The 15,276-nt window shown below is 42.0% G+C and overlaps 1 protein-coding gene across 1 annotated transcript in view; it reads right to left on the bottom strand.

The window, feature by feature from the left end:
• Positions 1-15,276, bottom strand: part of PREP (prolyl endopeptidase) — a gene marked incomplete at its 5' end in the record, with an annotated part of 120,087 nt that overhangs the window by 62,963 nt on the left and 41,848 nt on the right. The window contains 1 exon segment of the mRNA XM_014591041.1: positions 1-80. This exon segment is cut by the window's left edge and continues 4 nt beyond it. Coding sequence (XP_014446527.1) covers positions 1-80 — 80 coding nt within the window.

Here is a 15,276-nt window from a genome sequence, read left to right on the forward strand (position 1 = left end):
AGGTCGCAGTACCAGAGTCGGTTTACCGGATCACATCCCTCCCATATTGAGAGCAGGACATAGCGACCGTCATCAGACAGCTGTGCAGGAGATAGAAACAGTGCAGGGGGTTGATTAGAAGAATAGACTATTTTGTGCGTGTATGAGAACACTGTTAACTATTAAGTAAAAATTTAAGGTTAATTTTTTTTTTTTTTAATTTGCCAGAGCGTGGGTATTTTCATGAGAAAGACAGAGGAGAAAGCAGATCCTGAAAAGGCATGGTCACGTGGTTTTCTTCCATTTCTCCATCTGTCAGGACATTGGACACATAAACAGATGTGTCTGGTGTGGTTTTCAAGTCACCAAGGCCAGGATTTGAACCATGGCTGACATGGGTTGAGATGGGATCTGACCCCTCAATGACTGGCTACGGGGCTGGTCCATTTTTTAAAGTAACTTTAAATGCTATCTTTACCCCCAACTTACGGTTAAATAAGAAAGTTAACAGATACAAAGATAAACATCAACTTTAACTTATTTCACTCTTAATCACAAAGAATCATTTTAATGGAAAATATCAGTAGATAAAATAACCTAGTGTCATGACTTAGATGTGATTTTTTAATTTAGTTTTCTGCTCTGTAACTGAAAATATGTACAATCTGTCACTTTGGGTATTATTGGGTCATTGGGAAAGTCACGATGCATTTTTGTACAGTAAAATAGAAAAATATGTCATGACTTTCCTGATGACCTAAAATATCCTTGACTTTACAGTTTCTTCATGTATCACATATTACAAAAGGTTCTTCATGTATTATTACAGTTAAAAAGCTTTTGTTCTAAATGGCTGAGAATTACCAAAATGGTACGGATTCAAGAAGTTAACTATAGTTCATACGGTCACATTAACAATCTTCCACTAAACATCAGTCACCTCTATCTGCCTCAAGATCTACAGATGAAAGATCTGCACATCTGGGGATTTTCTTTCAGTATGCCATTGCAGAATCTTAGCGAGCAAAAAGAATATTTATAAAAAGATAGTGCGACAAATTAACATGTTATTGCTCTGAGTTGTTGAATTTGATAAGTGGCATCAAACTACATCCTTCTACAACTTTTCCATTCAATATAATTTTTATAACTAATCCACATTAATATGTATAATTTACTTCATTCAAGTGAACAGTATTACAATCTAGGAATATACCATAATCAATTGATCTATCATCTTACCAATAAAAATTTAGATTTTCCTTTTATTTGTACACATATACGCCCATACACACCCTGCAGGTTCTTTGTCTCTGAAGAAACCTGACTAATACACTTACCAACTACTTATTCTTTCATTTGCTCATTCACTAAATATTAGCTAAACAGTTTTTTTTTTTTTTTGAGAGATTTTCACTGTAGGGCGCGTGCGCTCGCCAGACAGACAGAGAGAGACATAGAGACAAAAAGTGAGAAATCACCCCCCCCAGGGGGGATGGTCACGCCGCAATCCCTTCTCCTCCATTCTCCTCTTGGGATCTTGGGCACGCACGCACACGCGCCCGGTGTGAGTTCTAAGCCACCGGGTCCGGGACACGAACCGCGGTTGACTACGTGGGAGTCCAGCGACATAGCCATTATGCTAACTGCTGGTTCCCGCTAAGCAGTTATTATATGCAAGACATTTTCTATGTGTGAAAGACACATCAGTAAATGAGAAAGATCAAATATTATATCTAGTGAGGGAGAAAAAGAGAAATATGGAATTATGTAATATATTATAAAACAATAAATGCCAGGGAGAACATGACCAGGACGTAGAAGGAGAAACAGGATGTGGAGGGAGGAACAGTAGACTGAAAAGTACTGTAGGCCAGGAGGCCCTGGGACTAGCAGTTAGCATGCTGGCTTGATGGCTATGTTGCTGGACTCCCATGTAGTCGACCACAGTTCGAGTCCCGGACTCGGTGGCTTAAACTCACGCCAGGTGCATGTGCATGCATGCCCAAGATCCCAAGAGAAAAATGGAAGAGAAGGGATTGTGGCGTGTCCATCCCCCCGGGGAGTGATTTCTCGCTTTCTGTCTCTCTGTCTCTGTCTTTCTGGCGAGCACACGTGCCCTATAGCAAAAACCTCTCAAAAAAAAAAAAAAAAAAAAAAAAAAACAGGTATCTTTCCATTGTTTTCTCATTTGCATGCTGCACATGAAAGACCAGTGTTACTTCTTATCTTTGTTTCTCTATCTGTGTTCTCCTCTCTGGCTAATTTTAAGATTTTTGTTATCTTTAGTTTTCTGCAAATTGACTATAATAGTCTTTGGTGCAGTATCGTCTGAGATCTGTTGAGTTTCTTGGATCTGTGGGTAACATATTTTATCAAATAACTAAGATTTTTGGCCATTTTCCTTTCTCATGTATATGTTTCTATTTCTCATTCCTGACACAGAACTTCAAAGACATAATGCTCCATCACTTGGTATTGTCCCTCAGGTCAACAGACTCTATTCATTTTTTTTTCCCCTTGGTGGTATAGCTTCAATTATCCTGTCTTCAAATCTGCTATTTTCTTTTATAATATAAACTTCTGTAAAGCCTATGGAGAGAATTTTCATTTCAGAGTTTCTTTTTCATCTATAAAAGACTGTGGTTTGTTTTTATGTTTTCTATTTCTTTCTTTATTTGACTAACTTTCTAACAGACCTTTAAAATTAATTTTGTAATAGCTTTTTAAAAGTGCTTATATGTTAATTCTACTATGTCATTTCTGAATGTGTTTCTATTGATGAAATTTTCTCCTGCTTATAAATCATATTTTTCTGCTTCTATACACATCTAGTAACTTTTCAATAATTGGATTCTGAACATTTTGAATGCTGTCTGGATATATATATATATATTTATTTTTTTTTTTTTTTCCTTGTGTGTATGTGAGACATTCTGAGGCATTTAATTTGTTGGTAGATCAGCTTAACCCACTCAAGATTTGCTGGGTAAGATCTCCAGCCCTATCGCTAAGGCGGTTTCTACCAAACATTCTGGGTGTTCTCAGGTTTTCCCCTCTGGTCAGAATGTTAAACCTTTGGTTGTTGTTCTTAGCTTGAATCACAGAGTCTTACTGAAAATATACCCCACTTAATGCTAGTTAAAGCCATGAGGGGATCCCAAGGCAGATTTCCGGGACTCTTGGTAGGCAGCTCTTACCTTTGGGTACTCTGCTCTGCAAACTCCAGTAGCTCTGGTCTCCCTGAGTGCTCATCTTTGGATCCTTGGCTCAGTGAGACTACAGTACTCTGAGCTCCTTTTTGCCTGAATCCAAAAACTTCCCCCAGAGAGAAATATGGGGTAATTGTAGGACTCACCTCTCATGGGTCGGTCCTGTGCTGCTGGTTGACGGTATCCAAAAACAGTTGCTCTGTCTGTTTTGTAGTTTTTTAGCTACACATGGCAGAAAGGCTAGTCTAGTACCAGTTATATCATCATGGCCAGAGGCAAAAAGTCTGTCATTATATTTTAAAGGCGTAAGTTGCAAATGAATACAACTTGTTTAATTTTTAAAATCCTATCTAAAAACCTATATTCATATCCACTATTACTGCTGATGCACTGGTTTCTTCCTCTTTAAATAAAATAGATTTTAATTCTTGGGGCTAAGACGTAGTGTGGTGGTTAAGATACTGGATTCCCACAAGGCCAACCACAGTTCGAGCCCCAGTCCTGACAGCTTGAAAATCACATTGGGCATATGTGTGCATGCCCAAAATCTCACGAGAAGGGATTGTGGTGTTGCTATTAACCCCTAGGAGGTATTGGCTTCTTTCCCTTTTACTGCCTCTCTCTGGGAGCACACATGCCCTCTGGCAGAAACCTTTACAAATTTAATTCTTTAAATGTTTATTTATTTTTTTCCCACTAGATGGAGAAAGAGACTGCATCCCCAAAAGGGTCCTGATGCTGTGATCCACCTCAGCTCCAGCCAGCCCCAGATCATGGGCATGTTTATGTCCACCTTGCCTAGGGAGATCTATAGATGAGAACCTGAAACCTTCCCAGGTGGGTCAATCAAAAAGAGCACTAAGTTTTATTGCTGTGCCACCATCTGGCCCCTATTCTCTTAATTTTGAATGTTCTATTCATCTGCTTTTCCCTCTTCTTTCTTCTTTTATATTATAACAGTATAATTTTTTTTTTTAATTTGCTTTAGGGCACAGGTACTCACAGGAGAGAGAAAGAAAGTGAGAAAGTACCTAATGGGGGGGATGGTCATGCCACAATTCCTTCTCCGTTCTCCTCTCAAGATTTTGGGCATGCATGTACACATGCCCAGTGTACTTTTTTAACAGCTGGGTCTGAGACTCGAACTGTGCAGTCAACTATCTGAGATACAGAACCTAAAAACCACCATGCCACCTGCTGGTCCTCAACATAAGTTGCTTTATAAACTTTTCCTTCTTTGATCTGGAAGTTACACTTTCTACTTTCTTAAGCTTCTAATATATACAGCTAATAAACCAATGTTTAGAATTTTAGGTCCACCTTATTAAGTCTCATTTATGAGAAGGAGAAAGACAGAAAGACAAAGGAAGAGGGGGAAAAGGGGTATAAGTACCCCAACAGGACCCCCCCCCCCCAGATCAGAATACTCCTGTACCCTGCCCCTAGCCTTCCAGCTAGCCAGGATCATGTTCAGGTAGACCCAAAACCTGAATCCAGGACTACTTACATGACTCCAGCATCACAGAGCAGCACCTTACTACCCATGCAATGGAAGCTGGGCCTGGATTCACCTTATTTTTAAAATGACCTATATTGGACCAAGAGATGATATAATAGTTATGTTGCTGCACTCCCATGTAGTTGACTGCAGTTTAAGTCTCAGACCCGGAGCCTTAAAACTCAAGCTGGGCACATGTGCATGTGTACTCAAAATCCTGAGAGAAGAATGGAAAAGAGGGGATTGTGGTGTGGCCATTCTCCCTGGAGGGTGATTTTTCACCTTCTGTCTCTCTGTCTCTATCTGTCTCTCTGGTGATCACATGCACCCTCTAGCAAAAATCTCTCTCTCAAAAAAAAAAAATCCTATATTAAGAATATTATCAGCAACTTCACAATTAAAATTTCATTAAATTGAAAGAAGCCTTGTTAACAGTACTTCATACTTTTGTTCTCTTGTCCTTTAAATAAAGACAGAATCTTTACAGCTTGGTGCTTCAAGTCCTGCTACATCAATCACAAATGATGGCTCATTCGGTTGTAGTGATTCAGTCAACACAAAGACAGGGCAGTGATATTCACAGCGAGAGCCACACCGAACCTTCACAGAGAGCTGTCTCAAGCACATCTAATGAGTTTTTCTCAGCCCTTCTGGCTGGACTAAATGGGTGTAGCAGTTTATATTTAATCTTAGGCAAGACATCCCAAGGTACACTGCTGTTAGAAGGCCAATTAAGTCAGTCTTCCTCAGTGTGATTCTCTTCGTCATGACCCAGAGCTGTTCCCTAGCCACTAAAATGTGCTAAACTGGAAACGACTCTGAATTTCCAATAGCTCAAGGTCTCAAATCTCAAATTCACTCATAAGTCACATCACCCCATTATGTACGGATTAGAAATAACCACCTCCCACTAAAATTTAATCAATAACAACACATATTTAACCCTATTCAAGACTTTATTTCAAAGCACTTTTTTCCTCCCCAAGAGATTTTTGCCATAGGGTGCATGCGCTCTTCGGAGAGACAGAAAGCAAGAAATCACCCCCTATGGGAGATGGCCTCAACTCCTTCTCATTCTCCTTTTGGGATTTTGGGCACAGATGCACACGCTCCCAGTGTGAGTTTCAAGCCACCAGGTCCAAGACTTGAACCGCGGTCAGCCATGTGGGAATTCAGCACTTTAACCACTACGCCATCTCCTGGTCCCTCAAGGCACTTTTAAAGATGAATTTTGGAAATCATTGGGAGGGAAAGTCAAAAATTCCGTAGATGAGAGGACATATGAATCTTAACAATAAAATGACTTTCTTGAAAGCCAGGTAAGAGGAAAACAGAAAAGCAGCAGACATTCCAGTTTACAAAATACTGCTTTCTGGCAATATGACATCAGCTGGAATAACTGGGCTTTCTGGGAGCAATTAACCTGGTTCAAAAGCACTGATGTTTTGCATCAGGACTGCAGTAATATTAGCCTGACCAGTTACAAAATACATAATTCCTAAATCTGTGCTTTTCACGCTTCCTTCTATTTTATGTCTGTAGTATTTTAAGTCAATTTTCCTTAAGTCAAAATGACTTTATTTCATAAGCATCTACTATTTATATACATATATACATCAAATATTAACAAATCAAAAATCTTAAAATTATGAATGAAACATTTACAAGTGCTGACTTTGAAGTATTTGCATTTCTCACAGTATCGATAGGGATGGAAGCTAAAACTCTTGACCATTCTTATTACCGTTCATTTTCAATATCTGAGCTACTCGGACACTAATTCTGTTAAGTCATGTGCTGAATTACATTTAGAGGACTGATTAAGTAGACTAGAAAGTGATAATTAAGGAAGAAGAAAATACAAGCACCTATATTGATAAAAGTACTCATGACCAGAGGTATAGTCCCGATGGAAAAAGAATTCTGTAGTCCATAGGCAGAGCAAGTAGGCAAAATAGCATTTGGCCATTCACTGGTGCTTAGCCTTTCAGACGTACGCTGGAAAGATCAAAATGACACCAACCAAATGAACAAGGCCAACAGCCAGCCTCCGTCTCTCCTGCACTCATGGCTAAGTTTTAGGAATAATTCACTCTCTCCACCATGTGGGGCAGGTTTTCCTGAAAGTTAACATCTCTTTCCACTGGAATGGCAATTTGGTCCCAAGTGAAAGAAGGAAGCCACTCAACTGGCTTTGGTTAAGGATACCTGAATAAACTACTGGTCACTGTGAAATGGATCTGCTGGGTGGTCCAGTCCTGCTTACCAGAAGAGCTAACTCCTACCAACGATGAGGGAGGGTTCCCTTTCCACCACAGCCTCATCTCACTTGTCGCACCTAATTGTGGCTCAGATTTGCATTTCCCTTATAAGAGAAATTAGTAGTCACTGTGGAAAATATGAAGTTTCTTCAAAAATTAACAAACAGGGGACCAGCAGTTAACATAATGGCTATGTCGCTGAACTCCCATGTAGCCGACTGTGGTTCAAGCCCCGGACCTGGTGGCTTAAACTCATGCCAGGCGTGCAGGTGCCCATGGCCAAGATCCCGAGAGGAGAATGGAGGAGAAGGGATTGTAGCATGGCCATTCCCCGGGGGGGGGATTTCTCACTATCTCTCTCTCTTTCTCTCTGTCTTTCTGGTGAGCACACGTGCCCTACAGCAAAAACCTCTCCAAAAAAAAAAAAAAAAATAACAAATAGAACCAGATGATCTGGTAATTCCACTCCTTGGCATTTACTCAAAGGAAAGGAAATCACTGTCAGAAAGAATTCACATTCATTACATCACTATTCACAATGGTTAAGACATGTATAAACCGAAGTGTTCAACAACTGATGACTAGATTTAAAAATGTGCATACATTCACAATGGAATACTACTCAGCCATGAAGAACAGCGAGATCCTGTCATTTGATACAAAGTGGCTGAATCTAATAGAAAATGCAATGTTATGTTGAATAAGCCACACTATGAAAGCCAAACACTGCATGTACTCCAGCAATGTATCAAAAGTCTGTACTGTGGCAGAAATTGAAAGATCTTAAGAGAAAAAACAAGCAGTCAGCAGATGGCATGGTGATGAAGGCACAGACTCCCACATGGTTGACTACAGGTTGAGTCTCGGACCGGGTAGTTTAAAAAATCACACCGGGCATGTGTGTGTGTGTGTGTGTGTGTGTGTGTGTGCATGCCCAAAATCTCAGGAGGAGAGTGGAGAAGAAATTGTGTATGGTCATTCCCCCCTGGGGACTTCTCACTTTTCCTCTCACTATCTCTCTCTGTCTCTCTCCTCTCTGGCACGCGCATGTGCCCTATGGCAAATACCCTAAAAAAAAAAAAAAAAAGACACGCAAGTAGTCAGGACAATTGCAGGTACCAGAGACTACTAGTGGGTAGGGGATCCTTTGTTGAAAATGATGAATATGGTATTGACCTGGATTTTATTATCACATACTACATGCATGCATTGAAAATCCCATGAAGATGTACAACAATTAAATGTGAATAAGGAATTATAAAATAAAGCAGAATTAAAAAAAAAATAACAGAGCTAACTACCAAGGCTCAAAGGCAAAGCCTTTTAACAGAAAAGTATACCCTTTGTCTAGTGGCTGAGGTTGGCCATGGCTGTAGTCACTCAAGATAGCTGGTTGATTTTGATTTGCACTCACAGAAGACAGAGACAGAAAGTGAGAATTCACCTTCCCGGGGGGACAGACATGCCACAATCTCTTCTCTTCCATTGTTCTCTTGGGATTTGGGACATGAACATGCTTGGTGTGAGTTTTAAGCTGCTGGGTCCAGGACTTGAACTGTGGCCGACTACATGGGAGTTCAGTGATGTAACCACTACACCATCTGCTGGTCCTTGATAGCTGGTTTTAATAGGAGAATCTGGCCAACTTCCTATCTTTCCTACCAAAGATACAATGCAACGTGTACCACCACCCCCATCCACTATTTGAGGGAGTCTGGGCTGAGGCTGTTCATTCATTTACCAAAGGTCGGCCAAGTGCCTGCTACTGAACTAGGTTCTATAACACAGATCAACACTAGGATAGGGCTTTGAAAAGTGGAACAGACAAAGAAACAGATATAAGTATATACATAAACACACAGAAAAAGCCATATGGTAGAACATTCACAGCAAGAATACAAAATACGATGGAGAGCCAGAGTGTAGCAGTTAATGCGGAGAAGGGCTAAAAGGAAGAGATCTGACAAGCCTTCTGGGAAGAGATGACTCCTAATGAATCTTAAAGGAAAAATAGGATTCCTTTAGAAGTGGCTGCTTGAAAATTTTCTACTTTTACCACTGCTATGTTGCTATAGGTACTTGGTACAGGGAGCTGTGTCCAACACCGACAGACCCCAGCATTTGCAGTGGATGCTGTGGTAAGCCATCCTCCAGGACTGAAGCTCTCATTCCTCAGCTGCCAGGTATGGGAGCAGACAGCTCTCAGCTGAGAACCTCTCCAGGACTCGTCCTCCAGTGAAGAATAGTCCTCTCTTCAAAGGTCATGCATTCTTTCACGTTCACCCTACATATGATGTTTGGTTAATGTAGGGTAATAAAGACCCAGACCTCTCACCCCCAAGTTGGGACAACATTGACGGGCTAATCTAGCCAGAGAGCTCCATGCAGACCAGGCTGAGACTACTGTAATGAACGCATCCCAGTTCAACTTCTTTCTCTGCTGCCTGCCCTCCTCACACAGGCAGGTTTTGAAAGCTCCCACTAAACTACCAGCACATGTATTTCTATCTCAGTCTACTTCCCAGGGACCCTGGCCCAAGACAGCGTGCAGATCCTCAATAATAACCCAGTGCGTATAATGGCACAGCCCAGGGTTAGTTACTGTTCTGCTCAGGCTTCCAGGCAGCCCAACTAACAGTACACATCTGAATCAACTAGAAATTGAACGTGTCAGCAAATGGAGGCCACTGCAGCGGTGCAGCAGTAACACAATGTTCTACAATGCTGAGGTCACGTGGGAAGGTCCCAGGTTCATGTCCCGAGGTCTTCCTGTATACATCAAGCATGTGTGCCCATGATCCTGGTGAGATGGGGATGGACTGCATGTAAAGACCCTGTTGGGAGTATCTATCTCATGGAAGGAATAAATAAAACTTTTTAAAAAGTCAACAGAGAACTAAATAATTTTGTTACTATTAGGAATATGCTAAAGAATGTGGTTTAGGGCTATAAATAATCTAAGCTTTGAACTCCCAAGAACTCTCATGTCTAGCCATTAAAAAACTGATCAAGGGGGCCAGCAGGTGGTGTGGTGGTTAAGGTGCTGGACTTCCACACGGCCAACTCTGATTCGAGCCTTAGATTTGGCAACTTGAAAATCAATCCAGGAGTATGTACATGTGTGCCCAAAACCCAGAGGGGAGAATGGAGGATAAGGGATTGTGGTGTGGTCATCCCCCTGAGGGGTGATATCTGTCTCTCCATGTTGAGCACACGCACCCTATGGAAAAAAAGGAAAACACTGATAAGAGAAAAAATTCTTCTGCAGGGGGCTCAGAGGAATGGAGAAAGAATTGTCCCCATCTAATCTTTGCGGTTTCTTACCATGGCCTATTGTATGCTATTCTGAGGGGCCTTTATAAGTGCTGGCTTCTACTTCTGAAGAGAGAATCAAACAAAAGCTTCTATTATTTACAGCTATTGAAAGGTAAGGCATAAGCTATGGAGATATTTTATGCTTTCATTAAAAAAGCCACAATAACTCACCAGCAAATTTAAATTATGGGTGTGGTGGTAGTAAGCTATACTGTGACAGTATTTACCAAGAAAACCCCTGGTAGACTTCATTCATTGTAAGCTTCACATAGGCTGGTCCAGTAAACACATATTCTGCAACTTAGCACATTCCGGAATATAACTCCTACAAACCCAGGAACTAACACAAGACAGAATATAAAGAGATAAGTAACAACCAGAGTATACCTCAAGGGAATTTAATCCCAAATCAATGTTTCTTTCTTTCTTTTTTTGGAGAGGTTTTTGCTATAGGGTGCATGCACTCACCAGAAAGATAGAGACAGAAAGACAGAAAGTGAGAATCCCCCCCTGAGGGGATGGGCCTGTCATAATCCCTTCTCCTCCATTCTCCTCTCAGGATCTTGGGCACACACGCACACACACCCGGCATGACTTTAAGGCTTCAGCTCCGGTACTGGAACCACAGCTGACTACATGGGAGTCCAGTGACATAGCCATTACACTAACGGCTGGTCCCCCAAATCAATGACATAGCCATTACACTAACGGCTGGGCCCCCAAATCAAAGTTTCTATAAAATGTCTTCAGCTATCACCTCATGTAGGTATGATGGTGACTCACAAGCTACTCTATCAGTCATCTGATATCGTGTGTGTGTATATCTACACGTGTACAGACACACATACATATATAGAATTCATATATGAATCTACAGAAAAACTTGTGAAGTAGATACTAACATGTCAATTAGCAGTTTCTCTAGAGAATAAGGCCTTTGTATTAAATTTTAACCAATAAACTACATTGCTACTAGTCATCATTACTAGAATAATAAAAAATTTTAAAGCAGATGAATTTTTCTACCCTCAGCCTCAATATTATGTAAGGATAGCTGAAAATTCCAAATGACCTATGTAAGCAAGCTTCTCCTTCATGCATCTCATGTTAGGAAAAAAGGAACGGGAAAATGTTTAACATTTGACATTCTCAAACATTTAACTGTCTACAAAGTTATTTGTCTTACCAAACAACAGGACACAAAACCAGTATTTATACATCCATAGAATATGTGGACTTCCCTCAAACATATTACCATCTTCAAAGAAAATTCAAAAGCCACTTTATGGTGGCACTACTAAAGCCAAATCTTTATGGACCTGAAAATTCTTTAAGACATATTAATTTTTTTAAAACTCAGAACCCTACAAAGGGTGGTTACAGTTTTTTCTTAATCTAAATCTACATGCACCTCTTCAACTAAGGAAAGTATTTTCTTTTTTATGTTATGATAAAAGAATTAATTGTGTATTTAAAAAGTATACTAAGAAGCAGTGACACTTGAAATTGTCCCAGAAGTTAACAAAGGGAGTGAAAAATGGTTTTTAATAGCTTTGAAAGTTAATTATGTTATTCTCAGAGCAGGAAATTATATCAAATTTATTTTATGGACTCTCTTAGATTCCTTTCATAGTAGTTGTGAATCATAACAACATCCGTTTAATATTAAGTATACTCCCAAAACTTAATTTAGGAAATGTTGCTTTTGTTTTTACAAGTTTCTTTCATGACAGATGGGGTGGGGGAGTCACCCCAGCAGTGTCTTCACACCACCATTCAACCACAGCCTCAGCCAGCCTAAATCACAGGGAGACCTTGGGATACGAACCTGGGACCTTCCCATGTGGGCCCAGCATTGTAGAGCACGGGTGTGACTGCTGTGCCACTGGGGCTGGCCCCAGGAAAACTTAGATGTCAAATTCATCACCTACAATGACGTCCTCTCACATATGGAACTCATTTATGGATATATAATAAAAAATAAGCGACGTCGTCAGTAACAGAAGTAGCGAGAATGGGCACTGACGTCAGCGTTTCCCACGATGGCCATTAAATCAGATGCCCAGCTTTCCCAGGACTGTGTGCCACGACAGCAAGGGGAGGGAAAGCAAAGTGATCCAGGCACTCCAGGATGTGTTCCTTGGTAATTCGGAAACAGATAACATAGAAAATTCTCGGGAACAAATCTGTATGAGTAAGGTGAGTACTGTAGGTTCATCTGGGGTCGGCAGGTGGCGTGGTGGTTAAGGGCACTAGACTTCCAAATGGTTGACTGTGGTTCAAGTCCTGGACCTGGTGGCTTGCTTTCTCACTTTCTCTTTCTCGCTTGCTCACTTACTCTGTTCCTCTCTGGTCAAATTAAACAAACAAAGTTAAATAAAATAATTCTTAAAAAATTGAAGTGTAGGTTAATTTGACCAGTTATTCAAGAATCACCACTTGTTCCCTTTTCTCCCTTACTGGGCAGTACCAGGAGTCAGGTGAGAAAAGTGAATGATCAGCGAATCCAACATCACTATCACAAAAACCACTCTGCCAGCTGTTTTGCATGTCAAGAATAGCAGGCTTCTTGGGGGACCAGCAGTTAGCAGAACAGCTATGTTGCTGAACTCCCAATGCAATCAACTGCAGTTCAAGTCCTGGACCTGGTGGCTAAAAACTCACGCCGGGCGCATGTGCATGCGTGCCCAAGATCCCGAGAGGAGAATGGAGGAGAAGGGATTGCAGCGTGGCCATCCCCCCTGGGGAGTGATTTCTTGCTTTTTGTCTCTCTGTCTCTCTCTGTCTCTCTGGCAAGTGCATGCGCCCTATAGCAAAAAAACTTCTCTCTAAAACAAAGAAAGAAGGAATAGTAGACTTCTTGCTTTACTCATGTCCAGGTCTCACTTCCTGACTCTTCTGCCTCCCCACTGTGCTGCTGAAATGGTCCCGTGTACTCAGCATGATGGATACTCCCCACAAGGCAGTGCTAAGGATGAGAAGACAGGGCTGGAGACAGGGTAGATGCTTACTAAGTACTGGAGAAATCAGGGCCTGGGCTGACCAGAAGAAGGGTTGAACAATTTCAACTCGAAGTCCAAAGTGCCCAACAAGAAAGGGGCAGAGGAGGCAGAGCTCTCTCAGCCACATCCTTGGACCTCCCTGTGTATGTCCTCTGAGGGAGGCCTTGCTGGCCCCTACGTATAGACTGCAACAAGGGAAGTGGGGAAGGTCAGGAAATTAATATTCACCCAGTGCCCATGAGCCAAGCATCAGGAAATGGATTTTTACACGTTAATATATGAATAACATATACAAAATTACATGTGTGTATACATCTAAGTATCACAACTGAACACATAAAAATGGTTTATGAAGGTATGTGATAAATACTAAGATTTAGGATTATCTTTGTTAAAAAGAGAAAACTTTTTCAAGAACTAATTATAATAAAATTGATAATCATGAAAAGGTTGGGTGCTTTCTCCTGAATCCTTTCCAAAGGAACCTGATGCATTTTCACAATCTTCGTTCTAGAGCACCCTCTGCTGGAAAGAGCATCCTAGAATGTTTGATTACTTTGTTTTGTTTTCTTCTCCCCAAATACTCACAATTCATTCTAAAATGAAGACATTTTTTGTTTGTGTCTACTAGAACCTTCTAAAACATGGTCATTTCTGTCCTCTCACAATCCTGCCCTTCCACCAAAGCCTCACAGTCCCTATTAAACAACTGGCATCTCTGTCCACCCACCCCAGTCACATGCCAGGTATGTTTCCTGCTACACCCCGGGGGCACAGGGAGATTCTGTGAGGCATGTGTTTGGGCGTGTGCTGAGGGCAGGGGTGGCTGATTTCCTTGGCTGGCAATGAACACAGCCTGTCTTTCCAGGTGGAGCAACCACTGGTATGGTTTCCCGGGTCAAGGGCCAGAAAGGTAGCTAGACTGAGTCATTTTAGAAGGTCTCGGCTGAGAAAAGATGGAGAGCGGCCCGGCAGAGGGGTATCTGAAAGGAGTGCTGCTGGGAGCAAGAGCTCGAGGGTGAGTGTGTGCGTGTGTGTGTGTGTGTGTGCATGCACGAGCAAAGGTCAGCCTGAGAATTTGTAACCAACACCAGGGAACAGCAAGCAAAGTACAGAGGATCCCACAATTGAGGGGTCTCTTACAGAAGGATGCCTTTGGGGAGCTGGCACCTGGACATGGCATGACTGCGAGCAGCCGAGAAAGACCAGAAGACAGCTCCAGTGCAGAATCCTGTTCTTCTCTGATGCCTCCTCAAGTGACTAACGGAGAAACTAAAGCGAGCGGAGGGACCAAACATTCCCAACCCCACCTGCTGGTCCCCCAAGGGCTCTCCAGATTTGGGACAGGAAAGTACATAAACTGGAAAGAGTGGTATTTTGTTTTGGACTGCGATGGGCCTTCCATAATACAGCTCCAGAAAGCCATCGAAGACTGCCGTCCCAGGACACATGCTGTTGCAGCAACTGGGACAACTGAAGAGGGTTCCTGACAGGAGCTGCTGAGCTCTGCTCCTCAAGGCAAGAAAGACCTGTCTGAGGTCAGAGAAGGGATCCGTGAAGGAAGGTGAGTCAAGAGAAGGTAGTGCCCAGGATGTAGAGGTTAAGTTCTAAGTGAACTGGAGTGGAGAGGCCAAAGGGGAGGAAGATAGCAGCAAGCCAGAGAGACCCACCCACATTCCCCCCAAAGGATGTCCCTCTAACCACAACCAAGCCCTGCATCCCATACCCACCTCTCCCCACTCAGCAGCTAAATTCCCACCCAGCATGCTATGAGATACTAAGATAAATCTTCTCTCCACATCTTGGCCCTGAAAAAGTAAAAAATGAAAATCCCCATACTGGGACCAGCAGATGGCATAATGGGGTTATATCACTGGATTCCCATATGGCTGACCGTGGTTCGAGTCCCAGACCCGGTGGCTTCAAACTCAAGTTGGGCATGTGTACATGTGTGCCCAAGGTCCCGAGAGGAGGAGAATGGAGAAGAGATTGTAGGGTGGCCATTCCCC

This window comes from Tupaia chinensis, unplaced genomic scaffold (genome assembly GCF_000334495.1).
Source record: "Tupaia chinensis unplaced genomic scaffold, TupChi_1.0 Scaffold000527_1, whole genome shotgun sequence".
NCBI classification, from domain to species: Eukaryota; Metazoa; Chordata; class Mammalia; order Scandentia; family Tupaiidae; genus Tupaia; species Tupaia belangeri.